This window comes from Pelodiscus sinensis, chromosome 3 (assembly GCF_052426305.1).
Source record: "Pelodiscus sinensis isolate ZL-2025 chromosome 3, ASM5242630v1, whole genome shotgun sequence".
Lineage (NCBI taxonomy): Eukaryota > Metazoa > Chordata > Testudines > Trionychidae > Pelodiscus > Pelodiscus sinensis.
In genome coordinates, this window is record NC_143054.1 from 4913597 (window position 1) to 4937594 (window position 23998).

The 23998-nt window shown below is 62.0% G+C and overlaps 1 protein-coding gene across 1 annotated transcript; it reads left to right on the top strand.

Annotated features, from left to right (window-relative positions):
• Positions 1 to 9838: 9838 nt before the first annotated feature.
• Positions 9839 to 17365, top strand: LOC142827534 (uncharacterized). Its single transcript, XM_089776988.1, has 4 exons — positions 9839 to 9942; positions 12476 to 12521; positions 13493 to 13594; positions 14496 to 17365. The coding sequence occupies exon 4, from the start codon at positions 14899 to 14901 to the stop codon at positions 17215 to 17217; it is 2319 nt and encodes a 772-aa protein (XP_089633114.1). The 5' UTR covers positions 9839 to 9942; positions 12476 to 12521; positions 13493 to 13594; positions 14496 to 14898; the 3' UTR covers positions 17218 to 17365.
• The last annotated feature ends 6633 nt before the right edge of the window (positions 17366 to 23998 follow it).

Genomic DNA, 23998 nt, shown 5'->3' on the forward strand with positions numbered 1-23998 from the left:
ACTCAGCGCCGGGGGGTCTGGGCCGTGCAGCAGATCCCCTGGGATCCGCGGACGTGAACTTGCGGCTGCTAAACACGGTGAGGGCTGGTGAGCAACAGGCCCTCTGGCCACAGAGTGTGGGGAGGATGTTCCCACACGTACCATCCCCCCACCCACGTCCTTCAGCCGTTACCCGACGGGGGGCGAGAGGGGAGGTTGGCAGAGGTAACAGCACAGAGACCATCTAGTCTTTTCGTCCAGTGACCAAACCACAGGCTGTAAAAGATCCCAACAGAGTCCAGCTACAAAGCTGCGAGAGAACGAGTGAAGGGCAGGCGGGAGGCTGGCACTGCTCTGGGGAGGGCAGAGTTAAGGGTGCTTGGATGGCATCAACATGGAGGGCAGAGCTGAAGGATGTCGGTAGCACTGCTATAGGGGGCAGAGTTAAGGGTGGTCCAGTGGTGCTGCTACATAGAGGGGTCTGAATTAAAGGTGGTGGCACCATTGTGGAAAGGGTGAAGTTACAAGTGGGCAGCTGGTGTCACTATGAGGTGGGCAGAGTTAAGGGTGTTTGGATGATGTGTCTATCAGGAGTCAGAGTTAAGGATGCCCAAGTGTCTGAACTGCGATTTCCATACTTTCCCAAGTCTGGGTTTTCTTTTAATCCCACTGCAGTGGGGATCAAGCCCTGAATTCTCTGTGTTTTTAATAGGTGAGGTTTGGTAACAACAGCATCCGTGTAGGGTCTTCTCCCAGGATCCTGTTCAGGGTGAGATGGGCCGTTGTTCACCTCCCAGAGCCTGGCGGGAGATCCGCACACACACTACCTGGAGAGAAACCTTTGCACTCGATTGTTAATGGATGACAAATAGCTCGGCAGCTGTCCCTCAGCAGGTCCCACGCCCCCCCTCACCTGCTGCCTCTGCAAAACCCTCTGCCCCACTGACGGACGCGCTCCAGGGCATGAATCCCCATCGCTTGGGTCACTCCGGCAGGTTCACACCGGCACAAGATGGCCCTGGCGTTCCCAGCCCCGGTTAAATATTGACTGAGCCCAGCCCGTGTAGCACTGGAATGGAATTTTGTAACTAATAAGTCAACCATAGCAAAAGGATTGGATCCAACTTAAATCCAAGATGTAGGCCTCACACAAGGCCAGGCCGCTTTGTGATCTTAGCTCCAGCTCTGTCTGATGTGAGCATGTTAAAGTGAAGGGATGGAATAGCCTAACACAGAGGCTACGTCTAGACTGGCATGATTTTCCGGAAATGCTTTTAGCGGAAAACTTTTCCGTTAAAAGCATTTTTGGAAAAGCGCGTCTAGATTGGCAGGACGCTTTTCCGGAAAAGCACTTTTTGTGGAAAAGCGTTCGTGGCCAATCTAGACGCGCTTTTCCGCAAAAAAGTCCCGATCGCCATTTTCGTCATCGGGGCTTTTTTGCGGAAAACAGTACTGTGCTGTCTACACTGGCCCTTTTGCGCAAAAGTCTTTCGGAAAAAGACTTTTGCCCGAACGGGAGCAGCATAGTATTTTTGGAAAATCACTGACGATCTTACATGAGATCATCAGTGTTCTTGCGGAAATTCAAGCAGCCAGTGTAGACAGCTGGCAAGTTTTTCCGGAAAAGCAGCTGATTTTCCGGAAAAACTGGCCAGTCTAGACACAGCCAGAGTGACGTGAGGGTTAGTAAGGCCGTGTAGCAGATAGAGAGAAGTTTAATGTTGAAAGACTTTGTAACTTTGTGAAAGTGACTAGAAGTCCCCTTTGTTCCATGCTGCAATTCTGTAAATGTATTGTTTGTGTGAATGAGAGAGAGAATGCTTTAGGAGAGATAAGTGTCAAGGCCACGGCATGCTCACATGGTCAGAGGAGAGGCAGAGGACTCAGAAGCACCAAATAATGATCAACTAAGGGTGTGTCTAGACTACAGAGATTTTTCAAAAAAAGTGCCCTTTTTTTGAAAAATCTTTACCTGTGTCTAGACACTGCCACGCACTTTTGAAAGTAAATCGAAAGAAGGTGGCAGTTTTTCAATCGCGGAAAACCTCATTTTACGAGGAATAACACCATTTTTCGAAAGTGCTCTTTTGGAAAAAGGTGCTATGTAATGCAAACTGTGCTTTTTCAGAAGAGCATCCAGACTGCCTGGGTGCTCTCTTTCGAAAAAGCGGCTTGCTCTTTCGAAAGTACTGGCTGTCGTCTAGACGCTCTTTTTCGAAAGAGGCTTTTTCAAAAGATACTGTCGAAAAAGCCTCTTTCGAAAGAGGCTTGCAGTCTCGACGTAGCCTTAGTGAAAGAACTCAAAAGACGCGGGCTAACCGGGCAGATGGACGAACCCTGAAGCTAGAGGCAAGCACCCCTTGACAGGGAACCAATCACAACTTTTGCTGGAAAGACAACACCCCCGAGGGGTCATCGGCACTCTGAGATCAGATGACTGTGAGAACAACGTCTTCCCAATAAGCACGTCCTAGGAAGATTGATTGTGATGCTGAATGACTGATTAAAGTCTGACAAGGCAAAGTGCATAGACTTGCATGGAAGGAAAGTCCTATAAAGGATGGGGTGTCTTGTATGGGTCCTCCGGTGCTGTCTTGCTAAGATCCGGACTGACATGAACGTCGCACCTGACCTATCTGGCCAATAGACTGGGCAGAGCAACAGACGGGTAACTATTCCATCAGCAGGGGGGGGTGTGTGTGTGTGTGTGTGTGTGTGTGTGTGTGTGTGTGTGTGTGTGTGTGTGTGTGTGTGTGTCAATGCATATGCTACTTTGTTGTATTATCAATAAATGTGGCGTGTTGTCTTATCCCCCTGAAAAGATCCTGTGTGCTCCTTATGAGCATAACGCCGGCGGCGAGACGTTTCCAGGTGGCGAGACCAGCTGGGCAGGAACTGGCCCGTGGGGGGGTCGGGTCTGACCCACACCGTTCAGGGCAGCCTGCGGCTCCTCTCACGCCTCGTAGGTCAAAGACTGTGGCCCCCGATGTCGGTATCGGAGCAGCCGCCGCCCACCTCTCCTACAGCTGATCTGTCCCATGGCCAAAGGCCTCCCCACCCCCCTCCGTGTGACCCCTCCGCCAGGGGACCTGGGCTGCCCCTTCGGGGTGTCTGCCCTGCGGGAGAGGCTCAGGCTCGGATCCAGGTTGGAGCCCAAACCCCCCTTCCATCACACCCGGATCAGCCAGACTGAGGCCAGCGGGCGTCCTGACCCCGGTCCCAGGACCCTGCCATGGCCAGAGCCCGCGTCCCTTCCCGCCCTGCCCGGAGCAGTGGGACGCAGGCCGAGCCGAGGCAGGTCTGTGCGGTGCAGGACGAACGTGCTCGCACACGTGGGCGCTGGGGGAAGGCAGGGCTGGGGGAGGCAACCCCCCAACCTACCCCCAGCCTGCTCCTAGCCCCGCCCCTTCTGTCCAGACCCCACCCCCACGGGAGCCGAGCCGGCCACACCCCCACATCATGGGGAGGTGGAGTGGTGCACGTCTCCAGCCTCCCCGGTCCTGGAGCTCGGGGGTGGGGCGCTTGGGGGCAGCAACACTCCCCCCCCCCCCGTACATCCACAGTCGGGTTCTGGGGGCGGAGTCTAGGGGGCCAGGCTGGCGGTTTGGGAAGGCAGAGCCTCCCCCTGCCTGTGATACCCACCGCCCTGCCGGCCCGGCCGTGTGACCCGGCCATCGCACACAGGTGCACAAAGCCGTGGGGACGCTCACGCCTGGGCTGGGGCCCACGGAGCCCACGAGGCTGGGACTGGCAGCCCCGAGCGCAGAGCGCAGTGCAGCCGCACCCAGCCCCGCCTGGCCCTTCCCTCCCCCTCCTCCCGGCCACACACGCCCTGAGCCAGCACAGCCCTGCGGCTGCAGCTCAGTCACCCTGTGCACGGCTGTCCAGAGGAGAGTCCCCGCAGTGCGGGTCACAGGCTGCTGCTGTCCAAGGTGCTGGGTTCTCACAAACACGCCGCCCACGGAGAAATGCTCAAGACAGGCCCAGCCTAGAGTCCAGCCGGCCTGCATCCTGCCTGGGACACTGGCCAGCAATGTTCCCTCTCATTTTTCCATACATGTGCGGAATAAAGTTTGTTCTGTGCACCGAGGCATGTGCAGATGTGCACCACCTGGATAACCCCCTGCTGCCGGCTGTGGGCGCTCTGCTCATCACTTGAACCTCTCCTGGGGGACCACCCAAGTGCCTGGCTTCCGGAGAACACAGCCGGCCAGCACCCACTGCTGCCGGGGAAGGGGTGAGCCGCCCCGCGTGGGCAGCGGTGGGGTTACCCGGCGAAGGAGAATGTCCCCCTTGGGTAGAGATGGGCTCACCCCTGGGAGCCGCTGGCTCGCCAGCCCTCTGTGGCCATTCTGCACAAGGCTCCAATGTTCCCCTGCTGTGACCCCTTGGGAGTGTCCCCTGGGGGGCCCTGTCCCACAGGGCTCTGGGCAGGGCTGTGCCCAGGCACGAGGGGAGGAGGGCTCAGAGCAGCCCAGCGCTTGGCACCCTGTGGGGAAGCCTGAGTCCCCTTGGAGGCTGCCGTCCCTCCCGCTCTCTGACACGGCCCAGGGGGTCCGGTGCCCCTCCCGCAGCCGGCCGGGGAGGGGGGCAGGCTGGGCCCCTCCTCGAGCGGGGCGGTGAGCGCTGAGTGGTGCCCATCTGGATCATGTGGCCAGGCCCCCCGAGAGCCTGCGGCCCCAGCAGGGCAGGCCTGGGTCAGATCCAGCCACCTGGGCCGCCCCAGAGACCTGCCACTTCCCCCCCCCCCCCCCCCCCGGGCATCCGCTTGTGTCAGTCGGTCAGTTTCGACCTTGGGCTGATGCTGATGGGCGTTGCCACGGCGATGAGCAGGGAACCCCCAGGCCTCGTTCCGCGGGCCGGTCCGACGGGTTCTGCTGCCCCCCGACACACGGGCCTGATCTAACCCAGCAGCAGCGAGGGGGGGTTGCCAGGGCGGTGAGCAGGGAACCCCCAGGCCTCGTTCCGCGGGCCGGTTCGACGGGTTCTGCTGCCCCCCAACACACGGGCCTGATCTAACCCAGCAGCAGCGAGGGGGGGTTGCCAGGGCGGTGAGCAGGGAACCCCCAGGCCTCGTTCCGCGGGCCGGTCCGACGGGTTCTGCTGCCCCCCGACACACGGGCCTGATCTAACCCAGCAGCAGCGAGGGGGGGTTGCCAGGGCGGTGAGCAGGGAACCCCCAGGCCTCGTTCCGCGGGCCGGTCCGACGGGTTCTGCTGCCCCCCGACACACGGGCCTGATCTAACCCAGCAGCAGCGAGGGGGGGGCTGCCTCTGCGCGAGGGAAAGGCTTTGTCACTGCAGAGAGGGATTTGGGAAACTGGGGGGGGAGGAAAGTCTGGTGTTCGCCCCCCCCCCCCTTTGAGAGCTGGTGTGCGGACAACTGGGCCCCGGGCTACAGGGAGGTGACACAACCAGCCAGCCAGGGGCCACCCCCCAAGGAGAGGAGACGGCTCTAAGCACCCAGCGGGGCACAGCCGGGGACAGACAATGGGGGAGCATTAAGGCGAAGGGGAAACCACTGAACAACTGGAAGCTGCTAAGAAAACCAGGGAGGGAATTCAGCCTGGCCGTGAGCCACCCGGCCTGGGGGAGGGAAAAGGAGAGCACAGGAGCGGGGGAGGGAGCTTTCCAAAGCAGGCTCTTGGGCCGGTAAGAAATCCCGTATCGGGAGGGGATCTCTGGAGTCTGCTGGGGTCAATCAGCACCCAAACACGGGGCTCTCTGGGGGTTTCAGGGCCAGGGAGTTAGCTCTTCCCCTGAGCGACTCCCCAGGGATTCGCAGGGCGCCGGGCTGGCCGGCGACTTTCCAAACAAGGAGTCTGGCTCGTTGGGCAGGAATTCCTACCCCTACCCCCGGCTCACGCTCCCTGCAGGGCAAGATCCCAAACTCCAGGGTGTTCTGGGAACCGACGGGAAACAGGCAAAGGGCATTTCTGCTGCAGCTCCCACTGGCCCGGCTGACGCTGTGAAGGGGGCAGGCCGACAGGCCCTGCTGCAGACACCCCGAAAAGGAGCGGGGGTGTGGCCCATCTCAGGCAGTAGAGCTTGCCAAGGGAGGCCGTGAAGGCAGCAAACGTGACCCCTGCATTGGGGCCCCGTTGCCCGGCCTCGCTGCTGACGGTATCGGGCAGTGCGTTTGGGAAGCCCTCCCCGAGCCAGGCCTCGTCCCTCCGAATGCTTCATGCTCTTGCGCTGATGGGGCCAAAGTGACGTCCAGGGGCAAAGGAGCCGCACGCACAACGGGAAACAAGGGCAACGTCTGCGGGGTCGCCAGGTTCGCCTGTAACGCTAAAACGGAGCAGGCCTGTGACATCGCAGAGACTAACAGCTCCACAGGGCTGCCCTGGGTAGAACCCACGTCACACACGGCTCGCCAGTGACGCCTGGGGGCTACTCGGTGCATGGGAAGAACCCGGCAGTGGCCGGCCTGTTCTCAAATGTTGGATCTCCACCGTTGATTTTTCGGGCCCTTTTTTCTGTACAAACCCAGAACCTGCAAAGACGCCTAGAAACAGACGGGTGCCCTGAAAGCCTGGGGAATAACCCTCCATCACTGAGAAGAGGCCACGCTTCCTGTCAGACACTGGTCATGGATCCGGCGAGCTGCCCCTGGAGCAAGTGACAGAATCATCCTAGAGATGGAAAGGCTGGACGGCTGCCTGACTCCTCTCCCCCCAGAACCCCTCTCTGTCTGAACACAGGGGCTCCGGCTGGGCCAGCTCACCGTGTGACGTCTGCCCTGCCTGTCCATGCAGACTCCACGGAAGACTGGAGAACTGAGCAGCATTATGACATCACAGGTAGATTTGGCCTTTACAACATCCTCTGGCAAGGAGTTCCACAGGTTGACTGGGCACTGACTGAAGTTCATTTTAAACTTGCTGCCTATTAATTTAATTTGGTGACCTCTAGTTCTTATGGTACGAAAAGAAGCAAAGAACACTTCCTTGTTTACTTTCTCAGTCATGATTTTATAGACCTTTATCCTATCCCCCCTTAGGCATCTCTTTTCCAAGCTGAGAAACGTCTGTCTTATTTATCTCTCCTCATTCGGAAGGTGTTCCATACCCCTAACCCAGGGGTTCTCAAACGTTGTGATTCCGCGACTCCCCTCTAAGTTGATCGCGACCGCCTGGCAGGTTGGAACCCACAGTTTGAGAAACGTGGCCCTAACCTAATTATTTGTATTATCCTTTTCTCAACCTTTTCCAATGCCAATATATCTGTTCTGATATGGTGTGACTGCATCTGTATACAGTATTCAAGATGTGGGCGTACCATGCATTTATCTAGGCAATATGATTTCTCTGTCTCCTTCCCTATCCCTTTCCTAATGATTCCCATCATGGGGTTGTGATGTAGTGGGGGTACCTGGCTGGTTTCTATGCTGCTGGCTCTGGGGTAACCCCCACTGGCTGCCGTGGGTACCACGACCCAGCAAAACAGGATGAGTCACTATGCAATCCAGTATGGCCAGACACCCCCCATGGAGAGGAACAAAGGAAGGTGGAATGCTGCCCTGGCTGGGGGGCAGGGCTGGAGGAGAGTTAGTTAGTTCCTGTCTGGAAAGCAGGGGAGAAGGAGCTGGGGAGGGGGGCTGGGACTCCTCTATCTCAAGGGGAGCACTGAGGCCTCTTAGCCCCAGTTCCTGTAACCAGATTACATCTGTGCTGTGCTGTATCCTGGAGGAGCAATAAACCACCCTCAATTCCACTGGCTGGTGCAGTCTGTTTGTGCCATTTTGGGGTGCAGGAGACGGGGGACCCCCAACGCGCCGTCACAGGGGTATGCCTACACTAGCCCCCTAGTTCGAACTAGAGGACTAGTGTAGACATACCCATGCAGTTTGCTTTATCGCAGTGGTCCCCAACACAGTGCTCGTGGGCACCATGGCGTCCGTGGGGGCATTTGTGTGCGCCCGCCAAGTCCTCAGAGCTGGCCTTGCCACAGGCACGTGGTGCATGCATGGTACCGGAGCTGGCCCCAGGAGCACCGTGGATTGGCTGCCCAGACTCTGGGCGTGCGGTGCTTGGGGGGGGAGCGCCGGCCCCGGGCGCGTGGCACTTGGGGGGGCCCCGCCCCTGGGCACGCGGCTATGGGGGAGCCCCACCCCCGGGCGTGCAAGTGTCCCCGCCCTCTGGCGCCCGGTGGGCGAATGGCCACGCCCCCTGGTGCCCGGCAATCTCAAATGGTTGGGGACCACTGCTTTATCGGCTGTTGCTGCACATTGAGTGGATAGTTTCAAAGAGCTTTCCACAGTGACTCCAAGATCTGTCTCTCGCATGGTCACAGCTAACGTGGACCCCAGCCTTTGAGACGTACTTTGGAGTTTTGCTTCCCAATGTGCGTTACTTTGCATTTATCAACACGGAATTTCATCTGCCATTCTGGGTCCCAGTTCTGTGAGGTCCCTTTGTAGCTCTTTGCAGTCTACTTTGGACTCAACTACCATGAGCAGTTTTAGAGCATCTACAGCTTTTGCCACGTCTCTGCTAACCCCTTTCTCCAGCCCATTTATAAACAGCTTGAGCAGGGTTGGTCCAGCACAGACCCCTGTGGGATCCCTCTAGTTACCTCTGTCCACTCTGAAAACTGCCCATTTCTTCCTACCCCTTGTTTCCTGTCTTCTAACCGGTGACCAGCCCGGGAGAGAACCGTCCCCTTATCCCAGGTCAGCTCCCTTTGCTCAAGAGCTTTTGGGGAGGGACCTTGTCAAAGGCTTCCTGACCATCGCAGTGTGTCAGCACGCTGCCTGGCTGTCAGGGGCTTGTCCTCTTCCCCACAGGGACATGGGGAGATGGGGCAGGTAACTCGTGCTGAGGCCTGACAGGAACTCAGATACACCCCCGCGAGGAACTCATGTTCATAATGACACCCCTGAGCCAGCAGCCTCTCAGGTCACAGGGCCACGCGTGTAACTTCCACACTGCCATGGGAAGAGCCTGAAATACCCCCCACCCCCCGCCCCACAGCAGTGTAGTGACTGTGACCTCTCGCCTTGCATGCGCCGTGGCCAGTTGATAGTCCCCCGAGGTCCACGCTCTGAGGTGCTGGTCCTGGCTCTGCTACTGTCCTGATGGGCAGCCTTGAGCAAGTCACTGCCCTGTGTGGTGCCTCAGTTTCCCCTCATCAACGCTACCGACCTCCTTTGTAAAATGTGTTAAAAACTGCTGCTGGGAAGCGTTAGATAAGGAATGAGGATTGTTACGATCCCGTGATATGGGAGAACCTCGGCTTTATTTTATTTTATAGCCAGTCTCAGGCCCTGTTGGTTGCAAAGAGAAGTTGCAAAAGCCCCTCCAGGCTCAGACCCCAGCAGGCACATGAAGCATCCTGGAGCCGAGATGCGTTTTCTTTCCCCCCATTCTGAAGCCAATGGCATGATTTGGGGGTGGGGTGGGGGAGCTCCTGGTCTGGACTGCTGGGCTGGCAGTGCCAGGCTCATTGCTCTGCCCTCAGAGCTCCAGGGGACTCAGGTCAGGGCTGCGTCTCGCCCCAGGCCAGGAGACTCTGCCTGAGTCACAGGGTCTGTGAGTCCCCCAAGCAGGGAAAGTTCCTTTGCCCAGGGACTCGAGGGCCAGAGAGACCCAGGGTTTCCCTGGGAGCCCGACAGCCTCTCTCCTGCCCTGCTCTGAGCTCAGCAGCTCAGCTCCCTTGGGGCGCTGCCCCGCCCCCTCTCCTGAGCCAATCACAGCAGTGACAGCTCACAGGCTGGGGGAGATGACGGGGGGCAGCCCCATTCTGACCTCGAGAGGCGACATCAGCGCCTGCCCGATGCCAGAGCATCAGACGGAGCCTGGCTCCTTGTTGCAGGCTTGAGCGTGTCTCTGACGCTCTGTCTGCGATGGGGGGCGTGAGTTCCCTCCTCCTCCATCTGAACTCCGCCTCCTGCCTGCCGGTCCTGAGACCCGCGCTGCTGTTTCTCGCCTTCTACGCCGCGATGAGGCTCGCCAGACCGGAGGTAAGAGGGAAGGTGGGGAGGCTGGATGCAGGAACCAGCCAGAAGGGTTTTGAAACCAGCAGGCCTGGATTGTCGACACCCAAGAGTCCTGAAAGAGCTGGCTCAGGCGGTCCATGGCCCAGGGGGGTGAATTTTTACTACATCTGGGGTTCCAGAGGGAATTCCAGGAGACTGAGAAAGGGCCAAAGTTGTGTCAATATTCAAACAAGGACAAGCGATTGACCCGGGTTTCGATAGGCCTGGTAGTCAAAAATACCGGAGAAGCTGGGCTGGGATTCTATCAGTAAAGAATTCAAGGACAGGAATATAGTTCCAGGCAATTTAAAGGGTTAATGGAAAATGGGTCCCAACAAATAAACCTGATTTCATTTTTGGCTGAGATGACACGTTTGGCCAAACCCTGACTTTTGGAAAGTGTCGTTTTTCAGAGTCCTATTTAACTAGGCGGGTGAGAAGCCCTGGGATGGGTTCCTTAGGGAGGTGGTGGAGTCTCCATCCCTAGAGGTGTTTAAGTCTCGGCTGGACCAAGCCCTGGCTGGGTTGATTGAGTTGGATTGGTCCTGCCTGGGGCAGGGGGCTGGACTCGATGCCTCCTGAGGTCTCTTCCAGCTCTATGGTTCTCTGATCCTAAGGACAGAGGGGCCCCCGGTGAACTCCCAGTCTGATCCCCGGCGTGGCACCTGCTAAAACACTCCCCCAGATAATTCCCAGAGCAGGGCGATTATCGACATGCCCAGTCTTGCTTTTAAAAATGGCCTGCTATGGAGAATCCCCCGCGACCCCTGGTAAATGATTCCCATGGTTAATTACTCTGCCTGTTAAAAATCAACCCCTTGGTTCTAGTCCGCTTTGTCTGGCTTCAGCTTCCGGCCCTTGGGCCATGTTGGACCTTGCTCTGCAGGGCTGAGCAGCCCAGTTGTAATTCTCCAGTCCCCTTGCGGTGTGTAAAGACTTTTAATCAGACCTCCCCGGAACCTCTTTGACCTCTTTCAGCTGCAGACCGAGCGCCTAGAGTCTCGCCCTGGAAGGCAGGTTTCCTGTCCCTTCGGGCATTCGTAGGGCTCCTCGGAGCCCTCTGCCGTTATCGACATCTGCCCTAGTGCCAGACGCCAGGGCTGGGGCAGGATTCCCGCGGCCGCTCCAGGGCCAGATGCTGACGTCAGATAACCGGCCTGCTCACTAGTGTCTATGGCTGGGCAGCAAATCTCAGGCTGCAGCAGATGGACTAGTGACCCGAGGCGGCCGGCGGGCGACTCGTGCTGAGGACAGGGCGGTGCTACAGCGAGCCCCGGAGAGAGGATGTGGCGAACGGGGCCCATCCGAACACACCGCGTTGCCGTACCGCCCAGCGCGGAGTCACCCCCGAGCGCACTCAGCGTTGGGTGGAACCGACTGGGCTGCACATTCAACCGCTTCCCTGCGCCCCCCTCGGCTGGATGGATTCGGAGTCTGGTGGGCAGCCCTGGCTCCAGACAGATCCCTGGGACCTGCTGTTTGCCTCTCTGCATTCCCCCCCCCATAGCCCCCCCCGTCTCCATCCCCCCCCCCCCTCCCGGTCCCTGTCTTCCGCCAGTCACTGATCCCTGCGGGTGTGTCTAGACTGCCGGCAGAGGGATGCAGAGTAGGCAGGTTGACACTGCAAACGAGGCAGGGATTTAAATATCCCAGGCCTAATTTGCATAAAAATGGCCGCCGTGTTTTGCCGACTCAGCACTTTGTCGGTCTAGAGTGGAGAAAGAAAGCCTTTTCCCGCACACGGTGCTTATGCTGCAGCCGCCTCTCTCCAGCCCCATGTGATGTTGGGGGGCATCTTGCTGGTTGCTAGGCTTGGGCTGCCCCCTACCGGCCCTGGCCCTGAGCACGGCCCAGCAGGGGGGCCAGACACTGCCCTGACTGGTTCTGAGGGGGGGGGCACAAAGGAAGTACGTGGGGGGAGGAAGAGTTAGCCTGGAGCTGGAAACATGCTGGAGCCGCCTAGGGAGGGGGCTTGGAGACGAGGGCCCCAGGCACCTGCCTTCAGGGGTCTGGGGCATCCCAGCCCCCCCCCCCCCAATGCCACCTCACGCCTGTGCTGGGCTGTATTCTGGAAAATCAAGAACCCCCTCTCTGTTCCGCTGGCTGCTGGAGACTGTTCTGGCTGCTCCGGGGGTGCAGAATCGGGGGACCCCAACTGCACCCTCACACCTGAGTCACAGGCCCCCTTCCAGCTGGACTCACCCGGCCTGGCCCCGCCCCAGCCCCACTGGCCCGAAGGGTTCTCTGCCGGCTCCCTCCTGCAAGGCTTAGAAATGCCGCCGGCTCTGGGCACCCGCAGTGGCTGCTTCTCCAGGCCCTGGATTGTCCGTGGCAGCCCGTGCGGTTGTGCTGGGTGCCCTGTGTCGGCTGCAGGCGGCCATGCTGGGCCCTGGTGCAGCACTTCCCACTAGGGCCCACTGCCCAGGGCCCCGTGGCTCTCCCCTGGCGCAGGGCTCACTGCCCGCCCAGCCTCACTGCCTCGCTCCTGACCTGGCTGCTTTCTCTCTGCGTGTGGCAGGCCCCGCCGAGGAGGACGAGGCGCAGACCCCGACAGGCGCTGAAGGGTAAGGACCCCGACCCCCCAGCTGTGGTGGCCGACGTGGGCCCCATGCCACGCAGAGCGGGTCTGGTCCCTCCGTGCCTGGAGTGGTGCCAGGGCTCTGGCTGGGCTCCAGTGACAGGCTGCCCCAGACCATGGGGTTCGGGAGAGCCAGGTCTCCAGGCCGCCCAGTGTCTCTCTATGTCTCACTTCTGGCAGCTTCCGGATGCTGTGAGGACCAGCTGGAGGGGGCTTGTCAATCCCCAGGGACATGGTGAGCAAGGCCCCCCCAAAACCCTGCCTGGGCCAGGCCCCTCCTCTGGACTGGCCTCCTGCATTTCCCCCCACCCAGCCCCTCTCCGCCCTGACCGATGGGCCAGGGGAGCCGTTATCTCCTCGGGAATCGTTCCCAGGAGCCATCTCCAACCCCCCCCAGGCACCGCACAGTGGTTCATTCCCATCCTCTCGCACCATGCCGCCAATGAGAGGGGGGTAGATTGTGTGGACTGGACTGGCCCATGTTCCCTTGCCAAGGGGGGAGAAAATGCCTCATGGGAGCAGTCCCGTGCACACAGGGGCGTGCGGCGGAGAGGCCTTTCTGGCACCGTGGGCAGGGCGAGGCCGCAGACCGTTCAGGGTGAGGGGACAGGGCAGCTTTGCGTAACGCCCCTTCCCAGCAGCATTTCAAACCGGGACCCTCATCCCTGCAGCAGAAAGCAGAGGTGGCTCCATTACTTGGTAGCGGTAGTAGGCCGTTATCCTCGATGCTAACACTCTGCTGTCGCAGGGACAGGAGCCATGCTGCCAGCAGGGTACGTGCTCACCTTGTCGGCACTAGCCCGGGCTCACCTCCCAGTCCAGCCACCCCCTCGCCAGCACCAGCCAGGCTCGACTCTACCTCCCTGCAGAAGGGACAGGAGACTTTCAGAGCCGCCCCGGATAAGTGCGGGTCTGCGGCCGGGCCTGCCCTCAGCGCTCTGCTCTCTCTGTCCCCAGCTGCCACGTGCCGCTGGAGACGCTCACCCTGGCTCACGGCCTCCGGCTCGTGGAGGAGAGGATCCAGGACGTGGCCAGGCACCTGGAGGAAGTGCTGATACCGTAAGGCAATGCAGGGGGGCACCAGACTCGGGGCTGTTGGGGGGATGGTGGGGGAGCGAATGCAGAGGGGAGGGGGCAGGGAAAACCAGACACTCCCGGATCCTAAGATAGCAGGGAAAAGCCCCTAAGAGGCTTTCGCTTCCCCGGCCAGGGACCCCTGAGGGCCCATCCGCAGTGCAAGGCAAAGACACAGGCGAGGGCTGGGAGCGGATCCAACCCGTCCGCACAGCAACGTCCCCGGCAGGCGGCTGTCTGGAGCCTTCCCCTGCTCCCCGCGACAGAAACCGACCGTGCGGCAGCCCGAGGGGGTGTCTGCCTCACCGCACTGGCAGGGGAGGTGGCCAGGCGGGCTAGGCACACCACAGGCTGCCTCTGGAGGAAGAGCCCAGCGCCGGGAAGGGATGGCAGGCCGGCCCAGCTGGGCAGGAGCAGGCTGGGCAGAGAAAGCCAGGGAGCTGGTGACAGAGAGGGGCTGCTAGGAACAGCGGCACATCCCATGACACGCCCCAGCCATGGCGCATCAGCTGGGGTCGAACCCAGGACGTTCAGGCCCATCGCACAGACCTCCCCCGAGGGAGAAACTCCATTGACTGGTAGCAGTAGTAGGTTGTGTGTGTGTGTGTGTGTGTGTGTGTGTGTGTCTCACACACACACACACACACACACACTTTTTATTAGCCAATCTTTCTATTAGAATCGCACGAGGCCCCCAGCCACGCTAGGCCCGTGTGCTAGGGGCTGTACGTGTGCCTGGGGGAAGGTTATAGACCCAGTGCTGCCACTTCCCCTCTCAGTGCTGTTACCCAGCTGATTGCCGTGGGGAAGCGTGTGGGGTGCCACCCCCCTGAGCCCCCTCCACCCACACGCCGCCTCCCCTCTGCCCATCTGCTCTCTCCCGCAGGCCCAGCGTGAGCACGCTCGCCGGGAGCTCACTCTCCTCTTCCTCCTGGGACTCCAGCTCCTCCGTCCCCTGCGGGTCCAGCTGCGTTGCCCTGCGCGAAGCCTCCCAGCGCTGGTCGCTGTCCCTCTGCCGCGCGGGGGAGACCGTGTCTGTCGTGGGCTGGGAAGGCCCCTCGCGTCCCACCCCACCCCCGCCTCTCCCCAGGCCTCGTGTCCCGAGCCGGCGAGACCAGCCGGAGCAGCCCGCGGGTCGGGCCCAGCCGTCGGCCCCTGCCTTCGACTCCAGCCTCCGCCACGAGCACCTGGCGAGCCAGCCGGGAGCGCTCACCCTGTCCACGGAGTCGCTGGCCCAGGTGGCCCCCAGCCGCCCCGCTGGGCCCCCGCCGGAGGGACACCCCGCGGAGATGTTCGTCCCGAGCAGGGTGCCCCGCCCGGGCCGTGCTGCGTGGGAGGAGCCGGACCGTCCTGCGTGGGAGGAGCTGGAGCATCCTGGGCGCACAGGGAGAACCCAGCAAGAGCAGGACTTCCCAGCCCCCCGGAAGCCCCCCAGGCCTCTCCTGCCTCCAGCACCACAACCCCCCACCCCGGGGCAGCCAGTGCTGGGGGGGCGGGACACCGAGCAGCCGTGGGACTTGCTCCCAGCTCCGCCCACCCGTGGATGTCCAGCACAGCTCCCCCCGCCCCCGAGAGCCGACTCTAGACCCCGACGCGGCCAAGGGAGCCAGGAGCCCTGTGTCTGCCCCACGGGGCCCCCGCCCCCAAAGGCCCCCAGGGCTGTGCCAGCCCCTGACCCCAGCCCGGCCAGGCGCGTGTCCACGGTGGCGGCCAAGTTGCAGGGCCACGTGGCCCAGAAATGCCTGGAGATCCAAAGAAAGGCGTTTCCGCGGCTGGTGGGCGAGTCGCACAGAAGCGCCGCCTTTCCCGGAGAGCCCATCCTGGCCTGGCCGCCCCAGCCCCCTGGAGAGCCGGGGGAGGGCGGGGCGGCAGCATCCCCAGCGAGGGGGCAGGCCCCAGCCCCACCTCTCAGCCCCCCCGGAAGGCGAATGCAGCTCGCCACGCGATGGGGGCTGCCCCCCCCGGCCCCAGAGCCGCCGGCAAAGCCGCCTCCCCCCGTCCCAGCCCGGAGAGCTGGCCCGGAGCCCGGAGAGATGGAGACCGATCTCCTGCTGGCCACGCAGGAGCGGGGGAGGCCCGACGCCCCGTGGAAGGCCCGGGGGGGCAGCCGGGCCCCGGGGCCCCCGCCCTGCGCCTGGAGGCCCCGGGTCGAGGTGGTTCTCCGCCGCGGGGAGCTGCGCTTCCTGCGGAGAGACACCAGGAAGCGGCTGGAGCTCCACCTGGTCAAGCTGCAGGTGCAGCAGAGATGGGGGCTGCCCCGGAGGGTGCAGGATTCCCAGGGGGAGTTCACGGCGCCCGTCCCGGGGCAGAGCGGCCGGCTGTCTCCTCCGCACGGCGGGGGCGTGGCGCCGGATCTCTCGCCGCCCTCCTGGAAGGCTCAGTCCGGTCACCGGCCTCCCGGGGCCCCCGCCGAGAGGGGGATGGAGGCACCGGCCCTGCCCGCGGACACAAGGCGGCAGCTGGCCCGGTTGTACTCCCGGAAGTATCCGGGGGCCGCGAGAGGGGGGGAACCCCCAGCCCATCGCCCAGCGTGGCAGACCCAGGGGCAAAGCGCCGGCTCCTCGGGCTCCCGGCGCCCCCCAACGCCGGGGACGGGCGGCAGCGATGGAGCGGCAGGCAGCCGGGCGAGCCCCGAGCCCTGTGACCTGCGGGCGGGGGCGGCTCCGACATCGCCCCCTCCGGGGCCCGACGGGACAGAGCAGACGCTCACGGCGACTCTCCACGTCCCCCGGAGCGCGGCCGGCGCCGCAGGGAGCGGGGAGACGCTGGAGCTGCACGTGGAGAGGAAGGGGGTCTCCGGAGAAGGCCTGAGGCCGGGGAGAGGGGCAGGCCAAGACCGTGCAGCTCTGCCCAGGAGCCCAGACCCCCAGGCTGCCCCCGAGCCCCCCGGCTCCTGGCAGCGCACAAGCGCCACCCTCGCCGCGCTGGTCGCCGGGCAGGTCGCGCACCACCTGCAGCTCCGGCGCCTGATGGAGGTGCTGAGCAGCGCCAGGCCCGGGGCAGGACACGTCTCGGCCGGCCCGCCCCCCGGAGCAGCGGGGAGTCACAAATCGCGGGGGACTCAAGTCTCGGGGGAGCTGCTTGGCCTCCGGGACGCGGCGGCTCCACCCGGGCTCCACGGGACGGCGCCTCCCGGTGTCTGCAGGGACCAGCCCCGCGCCCGAGTCTGCCGCAGGTGCAAGAAGCGGCGCCGGAGACCCGCCGGCTCGGCCGGGGCCGACTCGCCCAGAAGACCCCCTGGGGTCCCCCCGCGCGGGGCTCCGGGAGACGCGGGCCCCGCGTCCAGCCTCGGCGTGCCGGTGATGTGGCTCCTGCCCGCCGGCAGACGGGCGCGGGGCGGGAAGGGGAGAAAGGCTCCCGGCAGGCTCCCGACGACGGTGTCCGTGGCCACCAGCACGACCGGGCTTTCGCCAGCGGGGCCGGTAGCACCGGGCAGCCCCGAGGGCTCCCCCCCGCAGGCCTCCGGCCCGAGGCCGCCCTCCCCGGCGAGGAGCAGAGCCCCGTGTCTCAGGCGGCTCCTCGCCTGCCTCAAGCGAACCCTCTCCACGCTGCGGAGCAAAGTGCGGGCCCGGCCGCCCCCCGGCGCGCGCCGAACCCCCCGGCGCTGAGTCCCCGAAGCCGCCTCCTGCCCCGACGGCCCCCCCCGCCCCCTCCCGGCGATGGACGAGCCGGGCCGCGGACACCTGTGGATCCGAGACTCTGCCTCGTTCGGCTCGGCCACAAGAGTGAATAAAAGCGGCGGCGTGTGGAGAGAAACAGCAAATCCTCTGGTGGGCAGCCACTGCCCTGGCGCTAGGAACCCAGGCGTGCGGGGAATGTGCGTGTGTGCGCGCGTGCGTGTGTGCGCGCGTGTGGGTGTGCGTGTGTGTGGGTGCGTGTGTGTGTGCGTGTGTGTGGGTGCGTGTGTGTGTGTGCGTGTTTGTGTGTGTGGGTGCGGGTGTGTGTGTGGGTGCGTGTGTGTGCGTGTGTGTGGGTGCGTGTGTGTGTGTGTGGGTGCGGGTGTGTGTGTGGGTGCGTGTGTGTGTGTGTGCGGGTGTGTGTGTGTGCGGGTGTGTGTGCGCGTGCGTGTGTGTGCGCGTGTGGGTGTGCGTGTGTGTGTGTGTGTGTGTGTGCGGGTGTGTGCGCGCGTGCGTGTGCGGGTGTGTGTGTGTGCGGGTGTGTGTGTGTGTGCGTGTGGGTGTGTGCGTGCGTGTGGGTGTGTGCGTGTGGGTGTGCGGGTGTGTGTGTGTGCATGTGTGTGTGCATGTGTGTGTGTGTGCGTGTGTGTGTGTGTGTGTGTGTGCGTGTGGGTGTGCGGGTGTGTGTGTGAGTGCGGGTGTGCGCGCGCGTGCGTGTGTGTGGGTGGGTGCGTGTGTGTGTGCACGTGTGTGTGCGCGTGCGGGTGTGCATGTGTGTGTGTGTGCGTGTGTGTGTGTGTGCGGGTGTGTGCGCGCGTGCGTGTGGGTGTGTGCGTGTGGGTGTGCGGGTGTGTGTGTGTGCGTGCGTGTGTGCATGTGTGTGTGTGTGCGTGTGTGTGTGTGTGTGTGTGTGCGTGTGGGTGTGCGGGTGTGTGTGTGAGTGCGGGTGTGCGCGCGCGTGCGTGTGTGTGGGTGGGTGCGTGTGTGTGTGCACGTGTGTGTGCGCGTGTGGGTGTGCATGTGTGTGTGTGTGCGTGTGTGTGTGTGTGCGGGTGTGTGTGCGTGTGTGCATGTGCGTGTGTGTGTGTGCGTGTGTGTGTGCGGGTGTGTGTGTGAGTGCGGGTGTGTGCGCGCATGTGGGTGGGTGGGTGCGTGTGTGTGTGTGCACGTGTGTGCGTGTGTGCGTGTGTGCGTGTGTGTGCGTGTGGGTGTGCGTGTGTGCGTGTGTGTGCGTGTGGGTGTGCATGTGTGGGGGGGGTGCGTTTGCGTGTGTGTGCGCGTGTGTGCGGATGTGTGTGTGTGCGCGGGTGCGTGTGTGTGTGTGTGCGTGTGTGTGTGTGTGTGTGCGCGTGTGTGCAGATGTGTGTGTGTGCATTTGCGTGTGTGTGTGTGTGCGCGTGTGTGCGGATGTGTGTGTGTGCGCGGGTGCGTGTGTGTGGGTGTGCGTGTGTGTGTGTGCGTGTGGGTGTGTGTGGGTGTGCGTGTGTGGGGGGGTGTGCGTTTGCATGTATGTGTGTGCGCGTGTGTGCGGATGTGTGTGTGTGTGCGGGTGCGTGTGTGTGGGTGTGCGTGTGTGTGTGTGGGGGGATGTGCGTTTGCGTGTGTGCGTGTGTGCGGATGTGTGTGTGTGTGCAGGTGTGTGTGTGTGTGTGTGCGTGCGAGGGGGGTGCCCCAGAGATGTGTCTATGGGAGGGAGGCAACCCGGGGGCTCCGGGGCGCTTGGTTTGGACAAGGCTCAGAAGCGACAGGTACTGGTAGATAACAGGCCGGGCTTTCCTAGGGCGAGGGGGGCCCTGCAGCGTCGACCCCAGCCACTGTGCCCGGTTTCCACCGCTTCCCCGGGCCCGTGGGGCTGGGTTCCCGCAGGCCGGGACCGGAGCAAGGCCAGTGAGGGGGCAGGAGGGGCAGGTTCCCGGCGGCAGGGAACAGGAGGGGGCAGAGGGGCTGGAGAGAAGGGCAGGTACCGTCCCCGCAGGACTCCTGGGCCGTGGGCGGGCAGCAGCCCCTGGTGCCAGCTGCCGAGATGGTTGGGGGGGGGGCTGGCTGGGGTGGCCCTGGGGCCTCGTGTCTGATGCCAGGCGCTGCTCACACCTGGGAACGACTGAGCTAAGGAGCCCAAGGAACCCGCGTGTGCGAACACCAGGCTCTGGCCGGTCTGCCCCAGCGGGAAAGGCCTGGGCGGCTCCGGGGTCTGTGCAGGGGGGCGGGGGAGCGAGGCAGCTCAGCGGGAAGCTCTCACTGGTCCCTTCAGCCCTTAAAGCCTGGAGGAGAATGGGCCTGGCTTTGCCGAGCGGCCGCAAGGATCCCACGGCTCCGCCGGCCCTTCCCAGCTGCGAGTCCTTCCCCACGAGCTCACGTCCCAGCTCCGCCCGCCTCTGGGGGCCTGGCTCACGAGGGCTCGTGCACTGACGTACCCCTCTGGGCCCCGCCCGCCCAGCATCTGCCCCCCGGGGCTCCCAGAGCCCTGCCCAGCGGCTGCTGAACCCCAAGCTCAATAGACGGACGCTAGGGATGAGGTGGGCGGAACAGAACGGCCCCGGCTCAGATCTGGCCAGGAGTCTTGGGCCTGCCCTTGTGAGAGGCCTCGTGGGAGGTGGGGTACAAGTGATATGGGGTCCAATTACCCCGCCCATCGATAAGAGGACTGTGATGTAGTGGGGGTATTGGGCTGCTTTCTATGCTGACTCTGTGGTAACCCCACTGGCTGCTGCCGGTACCACAGCCCAGAAGGACAGGGAGTGAGACATTATGCAAAGAGGGTCTCTCAACCAGTCTGATCAGCTACCCCCCAAGGAGAGAAACAAAGGAAGGTGGATGCTGCCCCTGGCTGGGGGGCAGGGCTGGAGGAGAGTGAGTTAGTTTCGGTCTGGGAGCATGGAGGAAGCAGCCTCAGCAACAGGCTGGGGGGTTTAGAAGCCGAGACCCCCCCATATCAAGAGGGGCTGAGGCATCCTAGGCCTGCCCTGTAACCTGATGACATCTGAGCTGTGCTGTATGCTGGAGAAGCAATAAACTCCCTCTATTCTACTGGCTGGCGGAGTCTGTGCCATTTCGGGGGTGCAGGAGGCGGGGGAACCCCAACGCGCCGTCACAAGGACACCCCCGGCTGCACAGCACCACCTATTGGTAGGATTTGGAACGCCACCGGCTCAGCAGCCCCATTTCCCCCAACCCCAGCGCCGGCCAGGCAGGGCCCTGCCCAGGGAGAGGGGATCCTGGGCCTGGGAGAGGCGATCGCAGGACGTCCTGCGCCTGACCCTCCCCGTGGCATGTCCAGCCCCCGGCGGGGTGGTTTCCTCGGCACTGGGCTCTGGCGCTGCGTCTCGGCCGGTGCCGGGCTGGTCCCTCGTTGCTGCCGGGGCAGGTGTCCCCCTGGCCCGGGGAGGGGGGGGGCTGGAGCGGGGGCGGGGCAGGCGGTACCTTGTCGGTGTGGTCCTGATAGATGACGCTGACGTTCTCGCTGTGGGGGAACCACAGGAAGCGGAAATATTCCGACCGCTGCAGGTGGCTGTCCAGGTGGTCCAGCACCTGGGTGGGAGAGACCAAGCACTGTGAATGGGCGGGGGGAGCCATGAGACACCCCCCTCCGGTAGCTGTGCAAATGATCCCCTCCCCCACCTTTAGAACACTTAAAAATCCAGCCAGACACCCCCGGGAGGGGGATGGTCCATCCCCACGGGAAGCGCTGGGGTTCAGGTCACGCAGGGAGTCTGGCGGGGGGGGGGGGCTGGAGGCCTTACAAATAGGGGGGCAATGCCGCTGCCATCTCCCACACAGAAACCATCTAAAATATAAGCCCAGAGCCTGTGTTCGTACCTCTACGCACAACCCCTCCCCCCTACAAGTAGCCTAGATAGAGTCAGCCGCGCGTCAGCTTTCATCAGACACCTCCCATCGCCCGCTTTGCTGTGCACCCCGTCTGGGGCAAACACGCACCCGTGAAACCAACAAACCGTCTGGCAGCGCTTTATAGACACCGACGCCGTCATGCGCTTCCGTGGGCACAGCCCACTTCTTCAGAGGACCGGCGTGTTGGATGTCTAGGGCCAAAATAAATAGGGGAGACGGGAGTCGGGGTGGAAGAAGGGAAAATTGGGAGGGGGGAACAAGAAAAGCTCTTCCTCTTACATCCCCTGGGAGGAGGCCAGGCAGAACTGCATGCCCTGGGCTCCTGAGCACAGTTCTCGCCTAGTCTCCAGGAGTACTAGATACTCCAAAGACGGGGGAGGAGTAAAGGCCTTAGCTCCCCCCAGCCCCCCACACTGGCCTTTCGGATCCTGTCTGCAGGTGCCCAGACCCTGATCTCGGTGCCTTCTGTTGGTGCATCTGGGGCAGTGCCTCTCCGCCCCGCCCTCCGTGTGGGCCAGGGGCTCAAAGGTCACAGATGAGCCCATAAGGTGCTTGAATTTGTGTTTCCATGCGGGATACGCAGGGCAGCTGGTATCTTGTGTCCTGGGTATCTCACGCCAGGAAAGGAGGTGCTACTCCCCAGTGTGGATCCCTTTCTTCTCTCCCAGGCTCTCCAAGATGCAGGGTCTGGTGGGGTAACTGGACTGTGATGAGTATCAGAGGCGTAGCCGTGTTAGTCTGAAGCTGCATACACAAGGAGAAGTCCAGTGGCACCTTATAGAGTAACAGATTTATTGGAGCATAAGCTTTTGTGGGCAGAGACCCACTGTCAGACGCATGGAGTGCCAATTCCAGAGGCAGGTGTCATAGAATCATAGAACCATAGAGCTGGAAAAGACCCCAGAAGGTCATCAAGTCCAGCCCCCTGCCCAAAGCAGGACCAATCCCAACTAAATCAACCCAGCCAGGGCTTTGTCAAGCCGGGACTTAAAAACTTCTAGGGATGGAGATTCCACCTCCTCTCTAGGGAACCCATTCCAGTGCTTCACCACTCTCCTAGTGAAATAATTTTTCCTAATATCCAACCTGGATCTCTCCCACCACAACTTGAGCCCATTGCTCCTTGTTCTGCATCTGTCACTACTGAGACCAGCCTCTCTCCATCCTCTTTGGAACCTCCCTTCAGGAAGTTGCAGGCTGCTCTCAAATCCCCCCTCACTCTTCTCTTCTGCAAAGTAAACAGACCCAAGTCCCTCAGCCTCTCCTCGTAGGTCATGTGCTCCAGCCCCCTAATCATTTTGGTTGCCCTCCGCTGGACCCTCTCCAATGTGTCCACATCCACTTTGTAGTGGGGGGCCCAGAACTGGACACAATACTCCAGATGCTGATTGCATGTCTGTGCATGTACCATTCTTTCATGTGAAGTTAGAAATATGAAGGATAAACCTGTTTTATTCATCTCAGTCTTCTAGTGAACACCATTAGTGGCTTGGTAGTTAAAGTAACGATCAGTTAATGGCCTCAGAGGGACAGCCATGTAAGGGCGTGTCTACACAGCAGGGCTTAACTCGAAATAAGCTATGCCAGTTGAGCAACGTCAATTCCATAGCTTATTTCGAAATGGCTTATTTCGAGATTTGGGAACACAGCACTTACTGTGTCTACACAGCACTTACTTTGAAATAGAAAACTCTTCCTCTGACTTCCCTTACTCCTCATACATGAGGGTTACAGGAGTCGGAGTAAGAAGTCTTCCAGCTTGACAATCCTTCAACATTATTTCAAAATAACTGCCTGCTATGTGGATGCCGACTAAGTTACTTTGAAATAATGTTGCTATGCAGACATACCCTTAGTCTGTAACTTTCAAAACAATGATTGGTCCTTTGGGCATGTCTACACTAGGAAAATATTTCGAAATAACTAAAATTGATTTAATAACTCCCGAAATAACAAAATCAAACTAGCATGTCCAGCCCATGCCCAAGGGAACCTCCACCCCCTCACCGCCCAGTCCGTCAACGCTGCGGACATGTGTGGGGGAGGTGGAGACCGGAAAGGGCTGGAGAAACACAGGGGCTGATGCAGAGAGTACAGCGTGCAGGGCCGGCTCTAGGCACCAGCAAATCAAGCACGAGCGTGGGGTGGCACATTTCCAGGTAAGCAGCCACCCCCGGCAATGCCCGGCCCCGCCCCGCTGATTTTAAAGGGCCACGGGAGACGCCACTACCCGCTGCGCAGCGCTGGCACCATGCGCGCCCGGAGCCTGCTGGCCGCCCTCTGCCTCCTGCTGCTGCCCGGCTTCGCCGTCTACTTCGGCCTGAACTCCGCTCTGCGCCAGCGCCTGTTAAAGGGACTGCAGCTGATTTCCTTCTCCCCTGTGCTCCCACCCCCGGCATGCTGGGCATGCGGGCCCGGTGGCAGGGGGAGGAGAGGGGCCCCTGGACAGCTCCCCATGGGGCTGGAGGTGGGCCGCTGCCCGGGCACCAAGGACAAGCCCCACTTGTCTCCGGCTGCCGCCTGCCTCGTCCATGGCCGTCCAGCGCTGGGAGTTTCTCCCGCCTCGTCTGCCTGGGGGCTAGGAAGGGTGCGGAGGGGCAAGGGGAGAGCGGCAGCACCAGATCCACACATGGCTCCCCAGCAGCCCCTTCCCCGCCAGCCCGGCTCCTGGACCTGGGAGTGCCCCGGCCCGGATGCCTGGTGAGTCTGGCAGGGCAGGGCAGGGCAGTGGCAGGTCCCCCGGTTTCCTGCTCCCTCAGTGGGGCTTCCAGGGAGGGGGCTGGATTCTGCCCTGTCCAGCAGGGATGGGCCCGAGGAACGGCTCCTCCCTTTGCTGTGAGTCTGGGGCTGGGTTCCCCGCTCCTTGTGCGGCTCCCGCCCTGGAGTCCTGCTTCCCCAGAGCAGCTGCTGCCCCCTTGGCTGG